Consider the following 24025-nt stretch of genomic DNA (forward strand, 5'->3'; position numbering starts at 1 on the left):
CTTGTGGCCATAGTGAAACGTTTTAACAACAACCTGTCATTACAGCTGTTAGAGTGAGCTAAGCGGCCAGGAAGATGAGTTAACTTCATCTCCAAAAAGGTCAGGTCAACACTTCCCTGGGGACTGGGGTTTTAGGAAGGATGGAGATGGCCATTAAACAGTTTTGTTCCCTGCAAACAGAGTATAGATACTGCACTTAAACAGAGTATAGATACTGCACATGGTATTGAGGCCATGATTATAGGTGAATCATTTTGTACTTGGCTTCGATGACTTTTTTTTTTTTCTCCCTCAGACTGAGTCTCACTCTTTCGCCCAGAATGGAATGCAGTAGCGTGATCTTGGCTCACTGTAGCTTCCATCTCCTGGGTTCAAGCGATTCTCTTGCCTCAGCCTCCCAAGTAGCTCAGACTATGGGCGTGTGCCACCATGCCCAGCTAATTTTTGTATTTTTAGTAGAGGCGGGGTTTCACCATGTTGGCCAGGCTGGTCTTGAACTCCTGAACTCAAATGATCCACCCACCTCGGCCTCCCAAAGTGTTGGGATTACAGGCGTGAGCTACCGCACTTGGCCGACTTATCCTGTTTTAAGAGATATGATTATTCAAATGTGTGTTTATTCACACTACATAATGGCAGCTGCAATAGAACAGATTATGCTCTTGCCACTAGTGATCTGGGGTATCTTTGATTTGTCTGTCTTTTTGGAATGGCAAGGGCAGCACATCTAACAAACAAAATTTCCCACTCAGCATCCCAGCTCCCCTGGCTGGCTTATTGCAGAAGCAGGCCACTGGGGGCTAATGCTGGTAAGGAGAGGATCCAAGGATTTTTCTGGGGATCAAAATAGAGCTTGTAGGGTTTAGGCACTGAAGAAGAAAGCAGGCTTTGGGGACTTCCAAAATGACTCCACAGAAGCTGAAAATATAGCACTGTGCTGACAATTCCTTAAAGGCTGACACAACCAGCCACTGTCCTTCTAGCCGGGCTGCTGCTTCCCCTGTGGGGTTCATTTTGAGCTCACCTTGGGCAGCAAGAGGAGACATATGCTGATGGCTCCGGCGATGAATCTGGTGGCGGTAGGCGTACACCGCCAGGACCAAGACCATGATGCATCCCATGATCCCTCCAGCCACAGGACCCACGGGGGCGCTTTTAATCATGTTTAATGTGATCACCTCATCACCTTCAGTGAAAGAGCAAGAAGATGTTCCTCGTTAAGATTTCCCAAGTGGGGAAGAAAGTAAGGATGATGAGATGGGAAGGAATAGAGTGGGAAGGGGGCTGGGGGAAGATAAACAGATGCTTAGTTAGGCTTTGAGTTCCTCAAACACGAGGCATGGGAACATGGGAGCAGAGGCTTCGTTTAATTCCTTGTTCTCCAGTGTTGGTTCCTAGGCAGAGAAGCAGCACAAATGGCAAGGACTGCTGGGAAGAGTGAGCAGACCAGAAGAATTGCTTATATAGGCAGCACCCAACACCAACAGAGTCCTAGCTCCCTGGGGTATGAGTTACTCTTGGAAAAGAGGAAAAGTCACCTAGTACAGAGTAACCACTGAAACAAAAGGCACCAGGTCCAATAAATATGTGCTAACCAGACCAAGTTTCGAAGCTTATGGGTTTCCTTTAAAAGGCCATTTGTGCTTTCCAGATAGGAAACTGCAGGTGAGCATATAAAGTGATGTCTCGGAGCCAAGTCACTTTCACGTATGCACCCTCACCTAGTTCAGTAGTAACATACAAGCTCAAAATCCTTCCTCACATATGAGCTTTTCTTCTATACAGGCTGATGTAAGTGATGTTAAAAATCAAGGTATTAACTAAGGATTTAAATATTTGACTCTACTGCCATCTAAGAATTAGGTGCTAATTCTGGAAAGACTGAAAATAATCTCAGGTGAGCGATATAATCTTGGCAGTATTTCTGAGGTCTTGGAGACTGATCCCGGGGGCTCTCCACCCCATGGTGTCCCTGTGCTTCATCCTAAGTTGTCCCAGCTACACTGGGTAGCTCTGGCTTCTGTTGACTCTGTTGACTCCAAGGCCCCAAATACTGATTTGTAGCTATAAGACTTCACCTTGCAAAAGTTGTGAGTGAAGGTTTCAGCAGGCACTAGACATACAGTGGTCACTCCGTACATGGCCCTGTGCTTCTGCCAGCTGGCGTGCATAGCCAAACAGACTCCAGAGTTCGGCCATGCAGAAACCAGGCCTGACAGTTCTTAGAACAAGCTTTATGGGAAGGAATTCCAGGCTTGCAAAATTTGGCAGGACAGATGGCCACTCACTCTGCACAGAATATTTAGCCAGTTCTGAAGGTAATTATCTGCCTTGGTTTTGTAACTAAAGACTACCAGCAAAGGAATCAGGGAAGTTGGGGAGAGGATTATTTTAAGATGTCCTAGTATATAGGCAAGAAATTGTATATTCAAGAATCAAATTGTTGGGGTATCCAACAAACATACCTATTGCTCCCATGTCATCAACGTAGGGACTTTTGGCTCCCACAATCCCCCCGAAGCATTCTTTCTGGGGAGCACAGTAGGATTTGTCCAGGTGAGTCTTTCCATCACTGTCCACCATGCACCATTCACAATCCAGCACCCCAAAACAGTCCCTGCCAGAAAGACAATACTTAGCCTTCTATAAGGCAGGGGACAGCACTTAAGCGTCGGCATCAGACAGTTCTCAGGATCTCCGTTACTTACTAGTGCTGTGAATTTCTTAAGCTTTAGTTTCCTTCCCTCATAAAATGAGAATAGCAATAGACTGCCAGGGGAATAACTGCTTTACGCCTCTTAACAGCTTGGAAAGAAGAGAAATAAAACTGCTGTCTGTGAATTAAACAATGACATCCACACATCATAGGGCTATTCAAAATCATCTTACAAGACCAAACAGAAATGACCCCAATGTTTGTCAGACTCTGGCCTAACATCCCCCAAGTGTGGGGTCATTTAAAAAAATAAAAAGAAAGTCCAATAAGTTTGGAAATACTTGGTCAGTTACCACAGGTTTCCTCACTGCCAATTTCTCAGAGCCTTTAGTGTATTACATGCATTGTGACTGTCTCAAGAGAATATATGCAGTGTCAGCGTCTCCTAAACCTAATTGACTTGGGGCTACTATATAACATCCCAAATTAATCAGTTTGACGCCACAATTCCTTTGCTAAAATACACACCCAAATTAGAGTAAGCTATTCATCGAAACACTGTTTAATAAAATGGCAACCTACAGCTACAATAAGCTAATAACCAACTTCCCTTCACTTAGTCTACCACAGCCACTATTTCCATAATGTCTAGTCCCAAACTCCTAATTCCACCTGAGGAGTTGGGGGAGAGTGGGGAACATCTAGTTTTTAGTTCCCAAAACTATCATGAAGCAGATGTGTTTCCTAAGAAAGGAAAATAAATGATCTCCAAAATATCACACCTAGAGCCTTGACCACCAGGCTCTGCTTCTGGACCTCACAGGTTCCTCTTCCCTTGCCCTGCTGCTTCATGCCATGGTCCTCCACTCTTCTTTTATTTCAAGAAAAACTCCCACTCACAGATGAGGCTACTAACATATGGTACCCATGCAAAATAGGGATAATAAGTGGGAACGAGACAACATTTAACCTGGTGGATAAAGGCCTATGGAAATCAGTTTCAGATCTGAAAAACTGATACACCTTTTTAAAACAGGAAGAGTGGGAATAATAATTAGCTGGAAAACCTCTATTCTTTTTTTTTTTTTTTTGAGACGGAGTCTCACGCTGTCACCCAGGCTGGAGTGCAGTGGCCGGATCTCAGCTCACTGCAAGCTCCGCCTCCCGGGTTCACGCCATTCTCCTGCCTCAGCCTCCCGAGTAGCTGGGACTACAGGCGTCTGCCACCTCGGCCGGCTAGTTTTTTGTATTTTTTAGTAGAGAAGGGGTTTCACCGTGTTAACCAGGATGGTCTCGATCTCCTGACCTCGTGATCCGCCCGTCTCGGCCTCCCAAAGTGTTGGGATTACAGGCTTGAGCCACCGCGCCCGGCCGAAAACCTCTATTCTTTACTAGATTCTGCTTACCCGCTTTCCAGCCTCTGACTGCACCTGCTGTTGACACACTGGTGAAGAGCATCTTGCAGGCCAGGGTCAATAGCTGTGTATGTCACCGGCTCCTGGTGGACCTCGCAGCTTGGGTTTCTGTGCAGGAGGTAAGTCTGGAGGTTAAGAACACCACCGCCCACATTCCAAACTCATGCTCCTGGTCCTTAAAGCAGTCAGACAGATTTGGGCTTGAATCCTGGCTTTGCCACTTAGTGTAACCTTGGATCAATTACTTAACAACACTGAGCTTCAATTTATTTACCTTCATGTACAAAAGAAATAATACAAATAGCCTAGGCAACATGATGAGACCTTGTCTCTATAAAAAGTACTATTACAACAACAAAATTTAGACAGGCTTGGGAATCACATGCCTATAGTCCCAGCTACAAGGGATATAGAAAGGTGGGAGGATTGCTTGAGCTTTGGAGGTAGAGGTTGCAGTGAGCCATGATTGCGCCACTGCACTCCATCCTAAGCAACAGAGCGAGACCATGTCTCAACAAACAAAAATACACGTACAATACAAACATACTTGACAGTCTTAATTTCTAGAGAAGGGGTTTATCACAATTTATTTTCCTGGTGTTAAAATCTGTCACTGATATAAATAAATAATGCTGTTATTATGTGTGAACACATCATACGTATGTGAAAAACACTTGCATATTTATCACAGGGTTAATTAAAACACTAAGTAACTTAATATACATAAAGTACTCAACACATGGTAGACACTTAGTAAATGCTTGAAACATTCTCACATTTTTTTGTATGTAGCACATACACTGAATACTTTTACAGCAGTTAAATTTAAACCTCAAAACAGACAGCATTTTATGGCACTACTGAGCTTGAATTCTGGCTCACTGAACAGTTCCATCATTAGAATGAATCATCTTTATATGCCCTAACTCAAAACAAATCTATAAGAGACTCACAGTATTACGTATGTATTATTATTATTATTATTTATTTTACCGGTTCTCTGCATTGGTGAGGTTGCCAGTGCACTCATTGACCTCTAGAGGGCACTCACAAGGACATTCACATTCGTTTTGTTCCATTCTGAAGAGCAAAAAGAAAGTTACTATGCAGAAGGACAATGGCAAACTGTATGTTGTACATGTACTGGGGAAGCAAAATAATGAAGCTCTGAGCTAGTTTAAAAGGATAGTAAAAAGGAATTTACAGCCAAAGGTTAAATACATAAATGGCCTTAATCCATTGTTCTTTGGACAAGGATGCTGCAAACGGCACAGCTCTAAGTGCCTTTGTAATTGTGACTTTTCTTCAGGACACACACCAGCACTTTCTGTTTATTTTGCACTTCAAAATTTCTGACATCAGTTGAAATATTAAACAGCGTGGTGAACACAGAATATGACCCACTGCATTTTTACCGGTGACAGTTGAGACAGAGCCGGTCCACCATGCTGCAGGCACAGAAGGCAAGAGAGTCGCAGGTTTCGTTGACAATGCCAACAAACGCATTGGTTCCTGGGATCCTTGCTAGTCTGTATTTGGAACAGTGGCTGCCATGCACAAGGTTCGTCAAATCCCCCTACAGAACAATCAAGGTGTCAGAAATGACAGACAGCAATGCAAAGACTCAGCCCTACTTTGGTGAAAACAACTCTTCAACTACCCCATGGAAAATAGCTTAAAACAAAATGTTTCTGATTACAAAAGTCACTGTTAAAAAATATATAGTCACTGTGAAAAATTTAGAAAATAAAAATTATTCATAATCAGAGATAACTCCCATTGAACGGCTGTGTATATACTATGTATTCTTTTATCTGTGCTTACACAAATATAAATTTCATAGCTGTTATTAAAATCTGTTTTTTCTTAACATATAATAGTATACCAGGAAAATGAATACTTCAAGAAGCAATAGTTTGAAGCAATACTTCAAAAAGACAATTTTCAGGGAAGGAATAGTTAAAATTTATTCACATGCAAACCTAATTAACCATAAATCATGCATTTCCCTTTTTTTGGGTGATGAACTTTTTCCTTTTAGAATAATAAAATTATTTAAAAATCAAACCTCTCTAAGAGGCAAATTTCTGCTTCTAGAATATTTAAATAATCCAACTAAATCAAGTATCCCTTTTCTTCACTCCATAAAAATAAAATGTGATGGCAAGTTTCTTGAACTGTCAATTTTGTTTACCATATTACAAAATCAAAGATTCCAAAGTGGTATTGTAGAGTTGCGTGTAATCATTTTTCCGCATGTATGTCAGATACACTAGGCAAATTATTTCACCTCAAGCTTGTTTCCACGCCATTCATCCTGTACAGATGCTTGGTGAGGATGAGCTTAGTTCTGAGAATCATAGCATTGAATGGGTTTTTAGAGGTCTACATGAATTTCTCACTGTCTGGAGAAATTCCCACCTCTAGAATATAAGCAGTATCACAATCTTGGAGTCCTGACAGCCCCAGTACTCAGGAATGCTCTAATTCCATTTGGGAATAACTTCAGCCATTAAATTATTCAAATGTGCCTTCTGAGAAGTATCTACCTGAGTATCCTGGTATTGTGTGCTGAAGACTCCAGAAACCATTGCATAAATGACAGAAGATACACAAAATAAGTCAGACTTTCCTATGACAACCTTACTTGGCAGTCTCATTTGTCAATGTCTCCTTTAAAGAGAGTGCTTCTCAAAATGGTATGGGGTCTGAACAGGATAATAATGACTTCCCTTGCTTTGAACACACTATTCTATTAACATATTCATTTTTTAAACTACTCTTTTCCACCAGATAATTGCTTTCTGCAATAGAGTTTTTGAGACTCAGTTTAGGATTTTTAATTTAACCCAGTACATTTTAAAAATTAATTACACACTTTATGACTGACATAAATGCCTATTCTAAATAAAAAACCTACTTCCTGTAAGTAGCTTTTTGAATGTTCTATCATTCCCCATTTAGCTTTCTCCCAAGTAGGATTATTTATAAATTAATGAGAATGTCCTTAAGATCTTTAACCATAACCAGGTAAATTTGCAGCAACTCAAATTATACAGAATACTCTAACCTAATAAAAGACATTATTTTCAGATGATTTATATGAGAGTTCCCATCTCATAGGGCAAATGATCAAGAACTGACCTAACTTGGCCTTGGGAATTTAAGGAGACCTAGTGATCCCTAGAAGACAGGAAGAGAGAAACACATGGTGCCACATATATTTATACAAGAGTGTGGGAACCAACTTCAGCAGATATTTCAAAGGGCTTAGATTGGGTAAGTCTTTAAACAAACAAAACCAAAACAAAATACCAACTGTGAGACCTTAAAACATTCACTTTTCTACTCTGAGCTTTATATCTCCCAATCGCCAAACTGGGAACTGGAACTAAGGTCCTGTCTCCTCCTGTCATTCTGTAATTCGGAGGCAATGAAACAGACATTAGCCATGATTCCAGTTCATGTTCCATAATGGGATGGAAAAATGAGAGTATTAAGGAATCAGATCAACTTACCGCAAGGCTGGTGTTGAATTTATAAAACCTCTGGACCGTTCTGTCACTGAAGCTGTTGCACAGGTTTTTCTTTACAAAGTTGGGGTGGTTGAGGATATCATTTGCTACCAGGGGCTCCTACCAAGGCCAAAGAGAACAGAAGACATACACCATGTAGCGAGCTGCAGGTGGTTGGAGAACTGAGCTGCTCAGCTTTGTGACAAATACCTTGTGGGTGATGTGCTGCTGCTCCACAGGTGCATGTCCTTTAGGATCGATGAGAGTTGGGTGCGCCACCAGATAACCCCTGTCCTCCATTATGAAGCACCTGTACCAAAACAAGTCATGCCCCTCATTCATGTCAGCTGTCCTTTTTTAAACGTATCCAGAGAGCATTTATCTTGCTAGCCCTGAAACAAACTGCATTTATCCCAGGTTCTTAATAAATACTCATTGGAAAAACGAAGGGAAGCCGGCAGGCAGGTAGACGGGTATATGATTTTTGAAGTTGTGGGTCACTTACATACATAGTTTATACAGAATGTGCCCACACAGCCCAAGTAAGATGGACTCAGACCTTTTGCAAAGATATATGAATGGGAAGTTTGTTCTTTTTTCCAGGGAAGCAGATCCTAAAGGAAGTAGACTTGAGTACTTCTACCTACAGATTTGAAGTAAAGCATATAATTTCTTCTTTCAATAATAAATACACATAAAATAACAACATGCAGGTGATGTATAAAAATATACAGTAGTCCTTCTCCCTTATCTGTGGAAGATATGTTCCAAGACCCCAATGGATGCCTGAAAGTGCCGATAGTACTGAACCTTATATATATGGTTTTTTCCCTATATATATTTACCTATGATAGTTCAATTTATAAATTAGGCCCAGTAAGAGATTAATAACATTAGCTAATAATAAAATAGAACAATTATAACAGTAATAAAAGTTATATGAATGTGGTCTGTCTCTATAAAAATATCTTATTGTATTATGCTGTGGTTCTGAACCCTTACAAAGCGAGACCAAAGATAAGAGGGGGACTACTATATTTGATCTACATTTGATAGAAACAATAAATGAAGCTAGAACTGCTTTAATCAAGACTATATTTTGCTTTATTTTACTTTACATTAGTGATATCAATTTGCCAGGAATTCTGCATTTCCCCATAAGGGCCAATGACACAAAGCGTGAACCATGAGATGGAACTAAGAAATCTATTTTTAAAAGCAGCCTGCATTCAATCAAGGGAATGCCCTTGCTTTGATCAGACATGTTCTTTTGAAATCCAGGAGGCAGAGACTTTTGGTTCCATGGTCTCTTTCTGGGGAAATGTAAAAGGAACAGTCTAAGCAGCTGAAAATGTCACAAAGACTTTGGTTTAATGACAAAGTTAACATCAAAAGTCCTACCCAAGAGTCCCCTCTGGTCTTTCTAGTACCAAAGATATGGGAAGCCTCTAATTACTGACTTCCAGGGAAACGAGCTTTTGGTGCATTCCATGCTACAATTACTTTTCTTGTTGTGTGCTGAATCTGTCTGTTTAAATAATAAACAGTATGTATCTCAGAAAAACGAAAGAAGAGAAAAAGAACAAAAACTTTCTTAACAGAACACCCAGGCCATGAATTCAATTTCTAGTCCTGACCATAGCTATGCTGTTCCCATTGAACTAGAGATACCTGACATCTATTTTTAAATTTCTGCAGCTAGAAAGGAAATAGCATCCCTAAAGCGCTTACCTTATTTTGTTGCCACCATCTTGGTTACAGACTGGTAACAGGTCCATCAGAACTTTGTAGAAGTATCTGAGTGTGAAGTCAATGCCCATCACAGCCACAGTATGCCCAGAAGACAGCTGTGTACTTTATATGAAAAAGATCAATGAGAACAATAGGCATGGCTTATTTAAAGATAAAAGTTATGTTCAGTCCCAGGGACATTGTTTGGTATTAGAAATACCTTCCCACTGTTCCTCCCTACTTCTCCCACCTACAAAAATGATCAACTAAGTGACTGATTTAACACAACATGGAAATTTTATGAGAAAAAAATTTGAGACTTAATGTAGGACTGTCTAAATAAGAGTGGCCCAAAACCTGAGCAGCTGTGAAATACGATGTTCAGAGAGTGGCTCGACTGACAAAAATATGGCTGCAGAGGCATCAGGAGGGAGGCTGGATGCATGACTACTACGGCTACTTGCAACAAACCTCTAGATAAAAAAAATTCCCCTTGCACCCTTATTATTTACTTCATTTTTTAGATAAGAAAACTGAGGTCTCACAAAGGTTAACTGACTGGTGTAAGGTCATACAAAACTTAGGAGTAACAATGGCTAGCCTAGTTTTCTTTCCCCAACATTAAGGTTGACTCTACTCAGAGCACAGCTCATATCCTAGAACAAGACTGTCCTGCTCCATAGGCCAGTGCTTTCTCCATTCCACCCTGCTACTCTCAACAGCCAAGGAAGAGAAAATTGGGCAGTAAAACACAGCGCTAACTTGTTTGGCTCTGGAATCAGCAGATCTGAAGTCAAATCTTGGCCCTGTTGGTTTCTATATATGTGGCTTATGGAATGCTGTTTCACCTTTCTAAGCTTCAGTTTTCTCATCTGAAAATGGTACCTATTTATAAGGCTGTCATTGGAATTAAATGAGATGGTGTATTTACAGTGAACACCTAAAAAAAAGAAGCTAAGCTAAAGAAAACTAAACAGTGAAGTTGAACCCTCAGGCAAGGGTTAACAATAAAGTTATTACTCTTTCAGAGAAAATGTACTTCAATAAATTGCTGGGTGTGTCAGAAGTGTGAACTTCTCACTTGGAACCTTAGCTCTTTTTAATCTATGCTCATGGCTAACTGGGAGGGCATGTGCTACCTGACTAACGAACTCCCCACACTCTTATGGCTGAGAATCTGCAGTTTACCCAACATAGGACTTTCTAAGAGCCTACCATTTAGCATCACCCACCTGCCTAATCTCTTTATAAAGAAAATATCCAAAGAAAAATCACAAAAATTATAATTATTTCTCATAGCAATCTTACAAGGCATTATAATTTCCAGAGAACTGAAGCTTGGGGAAATTAGGTATTTGGCCAAGGTCATACAGTGAATAACTAGTAGAAGCAGAAATGTATTTATTATTTTTGTAAGAGATGGGATCTTGCTATATTGCCCAGGCTAGATTCAAGCTCCTGGGGGCTCAAATGATCCTCCTGCCCCAGTCTCAAGTAGCTGGGACTACAGAAACACAACAATGGGCCAGTGGAAGCAGGGATTTAAACTTAGTGTCTTCAACTCCAAAGCACATACCATGAAGTTAAACTGCCTTCTTAGATCTGCAGAGCATTCAAGAGTTTCCAAGCAACTTTACACTATTTAACTATCCGTGAAAAAGCCATAAAGGAATCATAGTTCCCATTTTATAAATACAAGATTAAGCTTACAATGGCAAAAACACATAAGATAGGTCAGATCACCTTTTATTTATGGTATAGAGACCAGTACCCACAACTGGCTCTTTCTACAACACTACAGCTACCTCGGTGAAAAATAGCACTTAGGTGTTTTGGTATAAGGTAATTTTATTTCTAAACTTCTCTTGTATAACTGCCATCTGCTTCAAAATGATAAACATGCTAAGACAACAGCATGTATATTGCCTATGTAAGTGTAGGATTCATATTTTCACCTGCATTTCAGATGGGTACACTGTTACCATAGCAACTCATAAAGAAAGATACTGGAAAAAAGAAATCACACCAAATCTACATGTCTAAGTACAACAGACCAGACTGTTTGCAATACTTCCATGAGATTTTCACAGCCAAAGACACATCTAACCCGTCCTTTACTCAACGATTGTACTTCATCTCTAGCAGCACCACCCTTCTCCAAAGAATGCAAACCCAGATTCTCAGGGCACTAAAAATCTATGTGAAAGAATCACAAGAAAGCTTACTATGAGTAACTGATAAGTGAGTGTTGAATTAGAAAATGCCTCTAATTCTCAGCCAAACCACTGAAAATTGAGTGCATGGGACCGCTTCATGACAAGCTGAATATTAGCTTAGGCTTTCTCTTCTGACCTGCTAAAATGTCAGAAGTGTAAAGCAAAAATAGCATGATGAAAATAACTGTCATTTATTTGGGACTCGACCTTTTAAGTACAGTAGTAAGCATTTGACATGTATCATCTCTAATTCTCATCCTATCAGTTCAATGCAGGTATTACGGCCTCTGTTTTACATATGAGGTCAAAGAGATCACAAAACATTATTATAAAAGTGCTTAACATTTATTGAGCCCTTACCAGATACCAGGCACTGTTCTAGGAGATTGACATATATTATTTAATTTAATCTTTAAAAATAATCATTTGAGGTAGGCTCTAATATCTCACTTTCTTAAGTGGGGAAACAAAGGCGAAAAGAAATTTGTTTATAGTCATGCAAACAGTAAACGGAAAATCTACTTTTTGGGAGTAGAACCATATGTTAGGAGGGATGAAGTTCTCAAGCTGGCACCCAAGGCCAACATCATTAGTAATCATTTGAAAAAAAACCTTTGCAAAGCCTATCTATCCACGTATCCATCAAAATCACAGTTGCTCTGCTTGAGCACCATAAGAGGTAGTTGACTTGCATTTTAAACTCTGTTGATTGAAAAATACACAGCTCTAAATAGTAAAATCACACTCTGCTAAGCAAAATATCCAAACAACCAGGTGCATGGGATTTCATATTATGCAGGGCAAGAGCAGACACTTATTCTGGGGAATATACACGCTCACCAAGTGACTCAGGAGGCAGAATCCAGGATTTCAACTGTCGTTTCTTGCTCTTACTATATTCTAGTTAAACTTGTGTAGGTTCAACCCATGATGTAAAAGTAACCAAATGAGGGATTCGAACCTGGGTTTTTCTGTTGCCCAGGTTGGAGTGCAGTGGCACATTCTTGGCTCACTGCAACCTCTGCCTCCCAGGTTCAAGTGAGTCTCGTGCCTCAGCCTCCAGAGTAGCTGGTATTATAAGCATGTGCCACTGCATGTGGCTGAACCTGGGTTTTTCTTTTTTCTTAATTTTTTTTTTTTTATTTTTTGAGATGGAGTCTCACTCTGTCGCCCAGGCTGGAGTGCAGTGGCACGATCTCGGCTCCCTGTAACCTTCACCTCCCGGGTTCAAGCGATTCTCCTGCCTCAGTTTCCTAAGTAGCTAGGATTACAGGCACGCACCTCCATGCCTAGCTAATTTTTGTATTTTTAGTAAAGATGGGGTTTCACCATGTTGGTCAGTCTGGTCTTGAACTCCTGACCTCATGATCTGCTCACCTCGGCCTCCCAGTGTGCTGGGATTACAGGCGTGAGCCACCACACCTGGCCTGAACCTGGGTTTTTCTAACTTGAAAGTCCATCATATTTCCAAGTTGTGATTCACTTGGACCAACATGATAAATATTTGTAAACAAACCAAATCAAAATTCTTCCACCCATTTGAATCCCAACAAAAGTATGTAAACATGCATACACAAGCATGAACATCTGCCCCTGCCCTTGCCCTCCTGAACAAAAATAATACATCTAGATAGAAAAGCAAATGGCTCTTGATAATAAGCTGCCAGGTGAGGGGAGCCAGCTGGGTCAACCAAAGACTAAGACACACCTGGGTTTTGATTCCCTGTACTGTAACAACGTCTTTAAGAGCCCAGTTCTGGCCCATTTCATTGTAATCAAAGACCAAGGTGACTGTGGTCCCCTCAAAAGAAACAGCCTTTGTTTACTTTTTCTCAACCCATTAGAATATATGGGAGGGATGACAAATCACTGTATTTAGACATCAGTAGGCGTGTGCTTCACACATGGTCTGTTAATGAAAACACCGAGGGATGTGTTCTAAGTAAGTGTTTACTTGTTTGCATATGAAATCTTATATGATGGGAGAAGCTGACAAGAGTCAGACAGATACCATACCCTACAAAGGAGTCAACATTTGGCTGGCTGCAGGGCCCCGTTTTCCACAGAGACACAGGCCATGATACTGAAATTCCACACCTACGGCCTCCCAATTCTTGCTCCCAATGAACTTCCGTTAGAGGAATTTTACTGAATGTCAATCATTTGACGTAATGAGCACCAGTGAAAAGCATGAACTTAAGCAAGAAAATCTGCCTCCTATAAATGTTAAGGCATCATTACAGGTACCAGTCAAAATATGGTCTTTCTTGGTTGCTAGGAAAAAATAGCTATTTGTATAATGAAGGGATTAAAACAATGTGTGTGACTTGCCTCCCCACCAAACATTTCACTGACATCTGGAGCTTAAATACTGAAACCTTAAAAGCAGGAAACATAAAGCACTCTAAATAGATTTACAGTGATATTGATATAACATTCTGGGAAAATCAATTTTCAAAAAGCCTTTTAATTTTTCAAGAGATAGTTTCAAGGACAATTATTTTTTTAAAGAAGAAAACCAAATAAACAACTTATTTAAAATTCTAAGGAATTAGACTCAAATACAAGAGGCAATAAGTTTGATGTCTTGGTACTTTTTCTCTTTTTTTTTTTTTTTTTTTGAGACAGGATCTCATACTGTCACCCAGGCTAGAGTGCAGCCTCGAACTCTGGGGGCTCAAGCAAGCCTCCGGCCTCAGCCTCCTGAGTTACTAGGAATACAAGTATGCCCCATCATGCCTGATTAATTATTTTATTTTTTGTAGAGCCAGGGTCTCGCTATGTTGCCCAGGCTGGTCCGGAACTCCTGGTCTCAAGTGATCCACCCACCTCAGCCTCTCAAGGTGCTGGGATTACAAGTGTGAGTAAATGAACCCAGCCTGTTTTTCTTCATTAACAATCCTCTTTTTCTTGGGAAACACTCTCTGGCAATCATAATTGTCAGGCCTCTATTGATATTTCTTTCACCATTTTAAAGTGGATATCTCTTCAAACTGCTCTTTAGACTCCAACATCTTTTCTTCTTCATAAACATCATCATGGCTGCCAAGAGCAGGGCTAACAGTCTTTCACTGACTCATTTTACATGACAACCTTGTGAGGTAGGTATCATTCCCATTTTACAGACGTCAGGAGACAGCTATGGAATTGAAGGTGACAGAGAGAGAAGATGTTCAAATCCCAGCTTGCCTCACTTTAAAGGTCATGCTTCTGCCTCTAAGCCTTGATGTCAGTACTCTTCTATTCAGAGTTCCAAAACATCCTTGATAGATTTAAGAAATGACTATAAGGTTAATTAAAATATTACCTGGATGAATGAATTGTGTGACTGATTGTCACGACATAACCAGCTCCTCCAACATCTAAATAAGGACCAGTCAAAGAAATCAACCCTGGATTAGCTACTGCATGGAGATACCTAATGGAGACAAAAGAAAGTCATGTTATTTTACAGTATGCACCTCTATTCTGTAAATTTCAAAGAAAAGTGAGCTTGTAAGTCTAAAAATATTTATAATGAATTTCGTTTGGGTTACACTGAAATACAAAAGGATTCTCATCTTTTGTATCTGCTGTAGTATCAACACAAAAAGTAAAGAGAATCTGAAATTCCTTCTTACTTTAAAAAGAGACACTGAACCCAGTATATATCTGGGCATTTACTAAGATCTGCAGTATAGTTTTTTTTTTGTTTGTTTGGTTTTTTTTTTTTTTAACAGGGTCTCATTCTGTTGCCCAGGCTGGAGTGCAGTGGTGTGATCTTGGCTCACTGAAGCCTCAAACTCCTAGGCATAAGAAATCCTCCCACCTCAGCCTTCTGAGTAGCTGGGACTACAGGTGTGTACCACCACATCCAATTAATTTTTGTATTTTTTTTGGTAGAGATGAGGTTTTGCTATGCTACCAGGCTGGTTTTGAACTCCTAGGCTCAAGCAATACACCTGCCTTGGCCTTCCAAAGTGCTAAGTTTACCAGGTAGAGATGTTTTAGAGACGAGGTAGACTTTTTGTTCTTATGTCCCATTGACTCCCCTGCTATGCTGTAGCACATTGCTAGCTTTTGCTTTTGAAAATTAAAGTCAAAATAAAGCCTAGAAGTAAAAGAATGTTTTTGAATTTGTGTGTTCATTTTTCACAGGTCATACCTAAGCTGTAACTTGACTCCATAATCATGTGTAGTAAAATGAAGTCTATCCACTAGGGACACATTTTGCATAAGGTAGGAATCAAACAAACCACTAGGAATTAAAATGGCCAAGCATAAAGAATTTCAGGCTCAAAATTTCAATGAAGAGATAAAAACACTGTAGATAGAAAAAGCCCACAAAGCTGTTGTTAATGCTGCACTGAAAACACTATTCAGAAACATTTTTCACCACCACGAAAGTATCTTCTTTAGTTTAATGGCCTGAAGTTGCTTTATTGTATGTACTTACCATGTCTCTCCAGGATTTGGGGGAGAACCTTTGATAATGGAAGCCCCTAAAACTCACCATTGTCTCCTAGTGGGATCAAATGCTTTGTCCATGAGGGAACCAGGATAAATTCTGAGGACGCCATTGGGCGTTGCTATGTAACGGCGGACAATGTAAGTGTTCAGGCTACTCATTTCCATTTGTGTCATCCATTCATCTGTGACGTGGCTGGTAGCCATTACTTCATTTCTGACAGAGAACTGGGAAACAAAGGAAGACATAGCAGGGATCCTTTAAAACTCACATGAAAAGAGAGTGGGCTGCTGGCAGGGCTTCCCGAAGCTCTGCTGCAGAGAAGCCAAGCCCAATTACTTTTAAAAAATCTTTCCACAGCAGATGGATGCAGCCAAACTTGGTGAAAACAAAAGCTTGCAGAAATACAGTCAGCGGATGCGTGATCACTCAATTGTTCACCCCAGCTAGGCTTTCTGAGTTTAAGAAGAAAAATCCTATAGCGAGTCATTAGTAGACACACATATACACACTAACCCTAAAGCTTTGTTCCTTAAACTTTATATTTATCTCAAGAGACAGCAGGGGCACTTTACTTCTTCCCCTGGGTAAAACAGGGCTGGGAAAGTTTCACTAGTCTCTAAATCACATCCCTGTAACATCACTGGAAACCCCCAGTGCTTCTAAGGCCTGTAACAGATTCTCCACGTGGCCTACGGGGCTTCTTAATCCATCAGAAGGGTCACTGCTGACCAGCCTCCCCTGGGCCACACCCTGCAGCTCTCCAGCTGAGACGCACAGATGCAGAGCTGGGCTTCCTACTTCAAAGGTTCACTGCCAGCACCCCCTGCTGGGCTGGTGGAGGGGGACACCAGAAATGGAGCTCCCACCAGCACTTACTTTAAGGCCTGGGTTAGCAATGAGGCGGGTGTTGTCGCTGAGATAGGCAGTGTAGTGCTCTACCATGCGCTTTGTCTCTGGCTGGCTGAGGTGCTCATAGGGGGAGGAAAAGCTGCCAGCAGACAGCATGACGGTGGGACTTTCTGAAAGAGAAGCAAACAAAGCAGGTCTGAGAATGCAGAGACTCTATCTCATGCTGAACAAAAGCATCGCTCGGGCTCTGCCAATCCGTCAGCTATGGTGGCTTTATATATATATGTATGTGTATATATGTATACACATACATATATATATTTTTTTTTCAGACAGAGTCTCGCTCTGTCGCCCAGGCTGGAGTGCAGTGGCTTGATCTCAGCTCACTGCAAGCTCTGCCTCCTGGGCTCCCACCATTCTCCTGCCTCAGCCTCCCGAGTAGCCGGGACTACAGGTGCCCACCACCACGCCCGGCTAATTTTTGTATTTTTAGTAGAGACAGGGTTTCACCACGTTAGCCAGGATGGTCTCGATCTCCTGACCTCGTGATCCGCCCGCCTCGGCCTCCCAAAGTGCTGGGATTACAGGCATGAGCCACCGCTCCCGGTGGCGGCTTAGTATCTTCCACCAGGAAACAAAGAGCCCTGTGCTGAGAAGAGCTAAAAAGGAAAAGGGCCACATTCTCTCCCTTCAGGGAGCTTACGGTCCTAAAAATGAACAGGTAAAGACATGCACCAATAGACACAAGTGCTGGGAGTAGAAATTCTTCAAACTACCTGAGATCCACATATAATATCTATGAGGAATGAGGGGACAGCTTACGACACACATGAAGCCAGTCTGGATTAAAGCCATTTCCTAGCTGTGTGTGTTTCTCTCATTTGCATAGCGGGGAAGATAATAGCAGCAATCTTATAGAAATATGGTGAGAATTCAATGAGTTAATATTTGTAAAGCAAATGAGTATTAGCTATTATTCATATTAGTAGTATTTAAGAAAGATGGAACAGTGAAATCAATGCAAAAATCAAATAAAAATTACTCAGATGGTGGCAGCAAACTTGACATAAAAGCTTCTAGAAATATAGTAGCTAATGTATACATGTTTCATTATTGGTCTGATCTAACAGGAAAATCCTAGTTCTCTAAGATAAAAATTCTCACAATGAATGTTCTACCATTCAACCTTACAGTATTTTTAAAAGCTTTAGAAAGCATGATCATGTGTCCTATCTCATTTAAACACACAGGGCATCTTCTACTCCTTTTGTTAGTTCTCACACGTCATGTCTTGTCTCCTGGTAGCCTGGTGATCTCTGATTGTGCTGGACATTGTACTTAAAAACTAATCTGTAGAAATAGCTTGAGGCCTAAGAAGATGGGGGATCTTTCTATAGAGAGGATTGCTGTTTCATCCTGTCTGGTGCCACACTGCAAGATGCAGCAGGTGGGGTGTTGGAAACAGTTCCCAATTAGGAGCCAGGATACTGACCTAAGCACTGTGTGACTTCAACCAATCCTATTTTAAAGGCTAATGCTTGAAGTTCCCCAAACCACTCAGATGATAGGAACCCCAAGTCAAGGCCTGATTTAACTTCAGGCCTTCCGCTAAAGATGTAATCTTTTAGAATCTCTGCTAAAAGCATATATGTATGTGGGACTGGGGGTAAAATATATTAGAGTCTCTACCTTTTGTGGACCCTGGATTTGATTTTTGCTTATCTTCCTTGCCTGCAGTAGCTACTTAAAGCGCTGTTTAATTTCACAGCTGTTTCTTCTGGATTGGTAGATATGTGCATCGCAAAAGTGGCTTTGAGTGTTGGCTCTCTCCTCTAGGTTATTATTTTCTCTGAGATTTTTGCCCAGTAATTCCTCTCTATCATGTTAGCTCTGATGCTTTACAAGATTGTAATCCAGGATTATGTTTCAATCCAGGAATTTTATTAAATAGTTGTCCTTAGTAGGTTGGGTTAGAATTACCTAGTCTGCCATTCCCGGAAAACATTAAACAATGTTATGTCTCATTTAATTCTGATGGTATCTTCACTGGCTACCCTGGGAGATTATTATTATATTAATTAACCAAAGCAAAGACAACCGAAGGCTCGAAAAGTGCCAAGCAGCATGCTGTGGATTCACGTATATATTCTTTTACAGGCCCTCCATGCAAGGACATGCCAAAAAGAGACAGGGTAGTTCCTGAACTCAAAGAAGTTAGGGTCCAATTGTAATGACAAAGGATAAGGAAAATAGAGAAAAATAACAATGTAAGAATAACACAATAATATAAGAAGTGTCAAAGGCATACATTCACTTCAGAGACAGAAGAGTCGCCATGGGGCTAGAGTAAAGAGAAGGAGAGGTGGCTTGGGCAGTGGGTCTCTTTTGTAGTGACAGAGACTGGCATTTTAGAAAAGGCTAGTGCAGTAAGATGAGGTGAGCACAAAGAGAAAGAATCAAGATACAGAACCCAAAGCTTTGTGTCTAGGAGGTAGACATGCTTATTTATACACACATATACATATTTAATTGCCTTAGATTATTTACTCTTAAAAAATTTTTCTTTGTCTCTTTGTGTACCAAGAAAGATGATGTCCTTCCATTAGCTCACTTGAACAAAGGTGACATATATTTAAGACCTGGCCTCTAAACCCCCACATCAATGAAATCAAATGGAAACTTTGCCACTGCTTCCTATATTTCCCATTCCCTTTTTATTGTATTTTAATTACCTTGGTTCATTTTCATTGCCAACTGATCCTAACTAAGACGCCCCTGTTTACCTCTCCACCTTGTCCTGGGGCCTTACCATCCAGGTGAGGAAGGGTGGCAAGATCTCCCAGTGAAAGTCAGACACTGGCCTATGGTCTGCTTGTTAATCGTATATAAATAATTAAGTTCATAAACTACATTATCTGAATAATCTCTATGAGACAGTGCTTGCTGTCCAACTGAAATACAATGCAATCCACAGATGTAATTTAAAATTTTCCAGTAGCCACATTAAGAAAAGCAAAGAGTGGCTGGGCACCGTGGTGCCTGTAATCCCAGCACTTTGGGAGGCCAAGGCAGGAGGATCACCTGAGGTGAGGAGTCAAGACCAGCCTGGCCAACATGGTGAAACCCCATCTTTACTAAAAATACAAAAATTAGCTGGGCGTGGTGGCACGCATCTGTAATCCCAGCTAATCAGGGGGCTGAGGCAGGAGAATCACCTGAACTCAGGAGACGGAGGTGGCAGTGAGGCAAGATCGCACCACTGTACTCCAGCCTGGGTGACAAGAGCAAAACTTCCTGTCAAAGTAAAGATAAAAAAAAAAAAAAGGCAAAAAGTAGTATTAAATTAATTTTAATAATGTGCTTATAGAATCCAGTATATCCACAATAGCATTATAGTTTTAACATGTCATCAATATAAAAATTAAGTATGAACTTCACACTTACCATATACCTCAATTTGGACGAGCCATATTTAAAGTGCCCAATAGCTACATGTGGCTAGTGGCTGCCATATTGGAAACTGTAGCTTTGAGAGATTATGCAAAGGAAACAAAAAATCTAGGCTTGAGTTTCTTTTTCATCAAGAAAACTATTGTACTTTACTGTCTTAAATTTCAAAACAGTGACCTAATTTTCACCAGCAGTAGCCTGCTCACACAGAACTTAAAAGAGGTATGTACACATTAGCGTTTCAGTAAAGCATTTCTTAAAAATACGAAAATTTTAAACATACCTTTTCGTATAAAAACGAACAAAACCTCAAAGATAAAATAAAAACGAAGAAATATAAAATCCTGCCTTCTTGGATCAATATCACTGGCTCTATCCAAATTGTCAGCACTGCTGGGAGGTATCCCAGAAGAGACCACTTAGTCCAGCCTGCTCTTCTGATCTCATGGTCAGGCAGAACTCTCGAGGATGGAATTTAAGGGAGGAACACAAACACGAGTGCTATCATTTGAAATCTAGAGACTGCAGACTTCTAGCCTTGATTTTATTCCCATTGGTTCCCCTTCTTCTCAGTTGGCCAGTTATGTCATGATTCTTAGTTATTAACTGTTTTGAACCCTAAGTCTTTTCAACAGTGAAAAAGAGAATACCTGTTTTACTGTACTGTGAGTATACTGTGGTTTGGTGACAACATAGATCACGAATGCCTAGTATGTGCCTGGCACATGGCAGAGCAGAGGTGCATGGGTCAAATCTCAGCTTTGCTATATTTTATGTTATCTGGGGGAAAATTATCTTTGGTAAACTCAAATCAATCACACGTCAACTCAGATGAAAAATAAAAAACATCTGGTATGTAATAAATGTAAATTCCTTTTTGCTTCCTTTGAATTATCTTTGTATTCCTAAGCCCTTTTGAAGATAGGGATCTGTGGTAGATTACTGCTGATATGCTACATAGATTCCTTGGGAGGCCTTTTATTGTTATTCTACCTCACCCCCCCCCAATATCCCCATACTTACATGTTTATCTTTAATGGGCTGTATCTGTGCCTCCCTCTATGGACTTTGGGCTACACTGAAAACTCTGTGCCTAGCACTAGAAGAAAGCTGAAAATGACTAAGAAATGTGAAAGCTGAGTTCTCTTCATAGAGTCTGGGCAAACCCTATTGGTGTAATTTACACTCCAGAGCCCCCCTAGAAGACCAGGCTGAAGTTAAAACTTCACTCAACATCAAACTTGTCTTTTTTCCCTTCCTTGTCCTGTTCTCCTCACTTCCTCACTGCTTTCTCAAAGCCCATCCTGTATAAATCACCAGCACACAAAACCTTGTCTCAGCGTCTGCTAGACGACCTGATTCAAGGCCAGGCTTCAAATTGTCTTCACATTTGTATCCCCAAACCAGCTGACTCTGCAGGCATTCAGTATCTTTTTTTGGGGTGTGGGGTGGATGGTATTCAAAAGGATATTTACAGTGAGCTGCTAAGAGTAAAAACGTGAAGGAAGTGTAAGGGCTTTACCTAGGGTTGCCAGCTGTTTGAAGTGGAGGCAAGCACTGGGCTGGCCCAGGAGATCCAGCCGGTGGTACAGCAGCTTGCTGCTGGGAACAGTGTTGAGGTTCTTCAGTTGTTTCACAGGTATTTCTGGTTGTATCACCACAATACACAGAATAAAGGAAGTGTCTTGTACCTGTAAAAATCAATAAAGAATTTCTAACCTAGAAAATGAGGGTTCCATGGGACAGGGACTTTGCATACATTATTTTCTGCTGCCTTTATCTTCTATCCTCACATGGAAGGTGTTCATTAAATATATGATGAATGAATGAAGACATGAGGACAGGGTGATAGAAGGTATCTAATTTTATATTTTCTGTTTTCTCTTCTTGTTGAGGAGACTTGGAGTATGTAACAGAAAATCATGGGGCTAACAATAGGATAAGAAAAGAGTCCCTTTGAAACTGTGACCCTAGCCTTTTTTTGCTAATGTGGGTTAATAAGCACAAGCTAGAACAGGACATAATAATACAACATTTATTTCGATTTAGATTTGAAATGCACTTAAAAATACATAATTGGTTTTGCAATAAGTGTTCTGAGAATTGACTATTTTTCAAGCCAGTAGTGAATTCTCACTTTAAAAGAAAGGACTGAGGAGCAGCCAATACAGAATCAAGTTCATTCATTCTATTCCAACTACTGCTTTCTCTTGTCCTGGTTGGAAATGACCAACATCACTACTTAAACTCATGAAAAATACAAATCCTATGGCACCCCTGCAGAGTCGGCCTGATTTGTCATTGCAGACCATCATAGGCAAGTGTGCCATAGCTTAAAAAGTAGTCTAATTTATTAAGCTCATATGCAGAAACAGTAGTATTTCCAGATTCACTTTGTGCCTAGAAATGGATGCTTCAACAAAATTTAGTGGGGACAATTCCACCACAGAATCAAAAGCCAATCTACCTAGTTCTAGCCACTTGATAAAGACTTAAAAGTAAGAGAAAGCCAAATTTCTCAATTATTATCCTATTATATTAGAAGAAAGATAGAACCTATTTAAAGATGGTTTATAAATAAATGAAGAGGCTGATGACTAGCAAAATCAGAACTAAAGAACGGTGCCTTATAAAGCAGCTCATGTGATTTACTTAGTGAAGTAAAAGTAAAAGATAAAGGAGAAAATTTTAATAGGTAGGTTAGAGTTAAGTGAAATATAGGATTTGTGAGGATGGTTGCAGACTCTTAAACACAGAAGCAATTTATATCTTCCTGGAATTGCTTTCAAGTACTGCTGGCAAAGATATTCACTTAGATTAATAAATTTAATCCTCTTCCTCCATTCCCCAAATTATAAATTGACAAGGTGCTCTGAAGTGGCATTTACTATTTTCTCTCTTTTCAATCTCACAGTCATCCTTTAAGTTTGTCTTCCTATGTTGTGTGTTCCAAGGAACCAAAAGACAAAACCCTACCAGAATGACTAGAATACAATTTTATAATTGGGTCTATTCTCTAAGAGAAAAATAAAGTTACCGTAAGCTTCTAAAAGTAGCACTTCATAAACAGCTCTTAGGAAAGTGGATTTCAATATAGGTCTTTCTGTCATGTTCTGAGCTGAAAAAAATAGTCTCTACATTAAAAGGAACTCTATTTCTAGAAGAGCTCTCTATGGGTTGGGAGTGGGTTTTTTTCACTGATTATAACATGGGATCCATGTTTTGAAGTGAAGCAGGCCTGTGTAACATGGGAACATGTGAATACCTTCTAATAGTCAGTACTTCTATCAGAGCAAACAGCCTCCTAAAATGCTAAAAAATGCACTTGGGTTACTCAGTGACAGAGTAATCTCTTAATGCTGCTAACACAACCTCTCAAGTTACATTTAAATTAATTCAGCGAAATAATCCCTCAATATCTACTATATCTATGAGTGTTAAGCAGTTTAGCCAATTGTCCTCAGGATAAGCTAACTCTATTTGGATTATATTAGAAGAAACCATTTTATTTTTTAGGACAAGATGAGTTATCTACCCTCCTCCCCAACAAGTAACTAAAGAGATCTTAAAAATATTTGCCCTTATTACTGGGTAACCAGCCTAGCATTTTTTTTTCAAGTCTCCAATCTCATTATTTATTATCTCCTTAAGTTTTCACTTATAGTGATCTGCTCAACAATTTTAGAACTTGGAGAAAGCTAACACTGCTACCTGAAGTGACTGCATGATTACTACCTCGAATC

At 40.2% G+C, this 24025-nt stretch overlaps 1 protein-coding gene across 7 annotated transcripts in view; it reads right to left on the minus strand.

The window, feature by feature from the left end:
- The window catches only part of CACHD1 (cache domain containing 1), a 227102-nt gene that overhangs the window by 12421 nt on the left and 190656 nt on the right, over nucleotides 1-24025 (minus strand). For 6 of the 7 annotated variants that reach the window (XM_015434748.3, XM_005543158.4, XM_065521147.1 and 3 more), the window contains 12 exons: nucleotides 21805-21973; nucleotides 16860-17002; nucleotides 16026-16207; nucleotides 14841-14951; nucleotides 9318-9440; nucleotides 7797-7896; nucleotides 7590-7706; nucleotides 5487-5647; nucleotides 5065-5151; nucleotides 4063-4179; nucleotides 2466-2617; nucleotides 1025-1186 (listed from right to left, as the gene is read on the minus strand). In XM_015434748.3, coding sequence (XP_015290234.3) covers nucleotides 1025-1186; nucleotides 2466-2617; nucleotides 4063-4179; nucleotides 5065-5151; nucleotides 5487-5647; nucleotides 7590-7706; nucleotides 7797-7896; nucleotides 9318-9440; nucleotides 14841-14951; nucleotides 16026-16207; nucleotides 16860-17002; nucleotides 21805-21973 — 1624 coding nt within the window. Of the gene's footprint in view, nucleotides 1-1024; nucleotides 1187-2465; nucleotides 2618-4062; nucleotides 4180-5064; nucleotides 5152-5486; nucleotides 5648-7589; nucleotides 7707-7796; nucleotides 7897-9317; nucleotides 9441-14111; nucleotides 14673-14840; nucleotides 14952-16025; nucleotides 16208-16859; nucleotides 17003-21804; nucleotides 21974-24025 lie in introns of those variants that run through there. The other variant, XM_074004835.1, reaches the window with a different exon arrangement.

Source organism: Macaca fascicularis, chromosome 1 (genome assembly GCF_037993035.2).
Source record: "Macaca fascicularis isolate 582-1 chromosome 1, T2T-MFA8v1.1".
Lineage (NCBI taxonomy): Eukaryota > Metazoa > Chordata > Mammalia > Primates > Cercopithecidae > Macaca > Macaca fascicularis.